Source organism: Aplysia californica, unplaced genomic scaffold (assembly GCF_000002075.1).
Source record: "Aplysia californica isolate F4 #8 unplaced genomic scaffold, AplCal3.0 scaffold00490, whole genome shotgun sequence".
NCBI lineage: Eukaryota > Metazoa > Mollusca > Gastropoda > Aplysiida > Aplysiidae > Aplysia > Aplysia californica.
Genome location: NW_004797760.1, coordinates 360648 through 363629, shown reverse-complemented (window position 1 = coordinate 363629; position 2982 = coordinate 360648). Strand labels below are relative to the sequence as shown.

General features: G+C 42.6%; 1 protein-coding gene across 1 annotated transcript in view; it reads left to right on the top strand.

Annotated features, from left to right (window-relative positions):
- Positions 1–2427: 2427 nt before the first annotated feature.
- The window catches only part of LOC101847986 (prolyl 4-hydroxylase subunit alpha-1), a gene marked incomplete at its 5' end in the record, with an annotated part of 28592 nt that continues 28037 nt past the window's right edge, over positions 2428–2982 (top strand). The window contains 1 exon segment of the mRNA XM_005105755.3: positions 2428–2764. Coding sequence (XP_005105812.2) covers positions 2571–2764 — 194 coding nt within the window.

The following is a 2982-nucleotide window of genomic DNA, read 5'->3' as shown; positions in this document are numbered from 1 at the left end:
GTTGCTGTTGTTGTTGTTGTTGTTTTTATTGCTGCTGTTGTTATTGATGTTGTTGCTGCTGTTGCTGTTGTTGATGCTGTTGATGTCGTTGCTACTGCTGCTGTTTTTGCTGCTGCTGCTGCTGCTGCTGCTGCTGGAGGTGGTGGTGCTGCTGCTGCTGCTGGTGGTGCTACTACTACTACTACTACTACTACTACTACTACTACTACTACTACTACTACTGCTACTACTACTACTACTACTACTACTGCTACTACTACTACTACTACTACTACTACTACTACTACTACTGCTACTGCTAATACTACTACTACTGTTGCTACTGTTGCTACTGTTGCTACTGTTGCTACTGTTGTTGCTGCTATTGTTGTTGTTGTTGTTGCTGCTGCTGCTGCTGCTGCTGCTGCTATTGCTTTGTTTTTAGGGGGTTATTGGTGTTGGGTTTGTTAGGGTTTTTTTGGTTGATTGTTTTGTTTTGTTTTTGATTTTAGTCGAGGAAGTGTTGTTCCTTTACGTTTGGGTGTTTAGTTGCTGCTGCTGCTACTGCTGCTACTGTTGTTATTGTTATAATTGTTGTTGATTGTTGTTGTTGTTGATGATGATGATGATGATGATGATGATGATGATGATGATGATGATGATGATGATGATGATGATGATGATGATGATAATGATGCGTCAAAGCACGTATTTCTGCGTCAGGACTCGGGGCAGAAAAAAGACAGCCTATACATTGTAGCCCTTGGGAGAATATAACATGCAGTTTTTAACCCTACATGGATTAGAACCCCAAATGTGAGCCTTTGGGCCCAAGTAGGGACGTTAACCCTACCCGTACGTCGTGTTTTACTAATCGTATCTGTACGACGTGGGGAACTCTGTGCCCCCACTTTCCAAAGAGGAAATTTGTGAGGCAGCGTGGTGGAATCAGGCTGTCGTCAATTTTTGGGCATGTAAAGCTATTGGTATCATCTTAAAGCTTGTTCACTTGTCTTTATTTAGATGAAAAAATATCCATTTGTCTTGAATACAAGTCGAGATATTTGCGAATGAAGGAGGAGGGGTTATCTGTTTTCAGAGGTAAAATTAATGAGAAAATGGCCGCCAAAAGATTAGTTGTTTCCTTAGCTTAAGAGTCGGTGGTAACAGAAAATGTAAATTTTTTGTGCTTTTAATCAACGTTTTTCAGAAGAAAAAAATCCACACAGAAATAGTTCTTTAATGGGCATGAAAGGTGTCGAGTCAAAAAACAAAGGTTTGATAAAAATTCACAAACCTGAAGAAAAATGCAAGTTTCTTCACTTTGATTGTTTTAACGAGAGCCTGATTCCACCACGCTGCCTCACATTTACTCGTTAATCCGATCCGTGCGCTCTGCATAGCAGTCTGTCAAAATGATTTTTTGAGAAATACTGAAAGTTTCAAAGAGTCCTTCGCCCTAGAAGTATTCTCAAATTTGAAGAACACAGCCCCAGGGACACAAAATTACCCCAGGCGTAGGATAGGGTTAATTTATCGAGTATCTACATTGTCCTGTTGGGATGTTGGATCCTGCCCGGAGTGTGGTCGGGTTGGCGAAGAGCCTGTCTCCTTGATGATCTAGTTTCTAGATCGAAATTGTTACGTTCCCCGAAGTGTACAATATTACTTCGAAGAACCCCTCCCCTTTTTTTTTCTCTGACGCAGTGGCGGTGGGTAGTGAAGGGCTCACGGGCTTGAGCCCCTACCCCCTCCCCACCCACCACCCCCAACTCTATCCCAAAGTAAAAGAAAGTTTCTCTATAATCAAATAAGCAGTTGAAACCGTTATGACCGCACGCAATGAACACAGAGTGATCAACTTGGCGGCTTGCTCGCTCGCTTATCCAATCACTGTTGTCACCGCTTACAACTATAGTAACCCAGCAGCCAATCAAATGTCTTTACGGCTCAGCAAAGATGAGCCCTTTACCCACAGTCCGTCCTTAATGAAATTCTTCTTGTAAAAAGGTAGAAGACTGGGAAAAATAACACTGTACCGAGGGCTCACGCTCTCCTAGCCCTGACAATGGGGTGAAAGTTTACGACAATCTTTCCCCCACCGACACAGATTATATCTATGCGCTCATTGGTTCTTTGTTGGGTGTGTTCAACTTTCTCGATTACACGGTCCTCCACACAAGATAATTACTTTGTGGGTGGTTGGCGGGTGCTCTGGTGTGGTTTGCTTCTTCTTTCCCATCAAATGTCTATCTCCTTTATCTCACCCCCTTCTTTGCTATGTTTGTTACTCTCTTTTAACACCTCTAATCTTCGGCATTTATTTGACCTTCTTGTGTTGCAAGTGCCGTAAAACATTTCCTTTAAAAAAATTTACTTTTGTCTCATCTGGTATTTCAAAGGCAATGCACAGATTCATGCAGACGATCTCGCTCTTTTTTATTACAGATCACTTCCAAGAATTTCTCCTATGGATTAACCCTATAGAAAATGGACGTCAAGTTTTCATGAGCTTTGATGATTACGTGCTGAGAACCAAGGAGGAGCTGTAAAAGTGTGTGGTGGACAAATGACCTCAAAGTTGGACAATCATGGCCCTGGTGACGTCATCACTCTTCCTCGCGTTGTCTATGATATTGTCGTCAGAGGGCCAGGACTTGCTGGACCCTTGTTTATCCTCACATCGCATGCAGCAACTGATGGACAGCGAGTCGAACCTCCTGAAATTTCTCAATCAGACTTTCTCAGACCGTGCAAAATTGTCGGGGGAGAGTCACTATGAAAAGTGAGTTGTAGTAAAAAAGCATGGTGTACTGATGTGTATACTACACGCACACACGTTAAATCATTTTGACCTGTGATTTATGATGCTTGAATGTTCTCTCTGTCTCTGTCTCTGTCTCTGTCTGCATCTGTCTCCATCTGTCTCTGTCTCTCTCTCTCCCCTCTCTCTCTCATTCTCTCTCTCTCTCTCTCTCTCTCTTTCTCTCTCTCTCTCTCTCT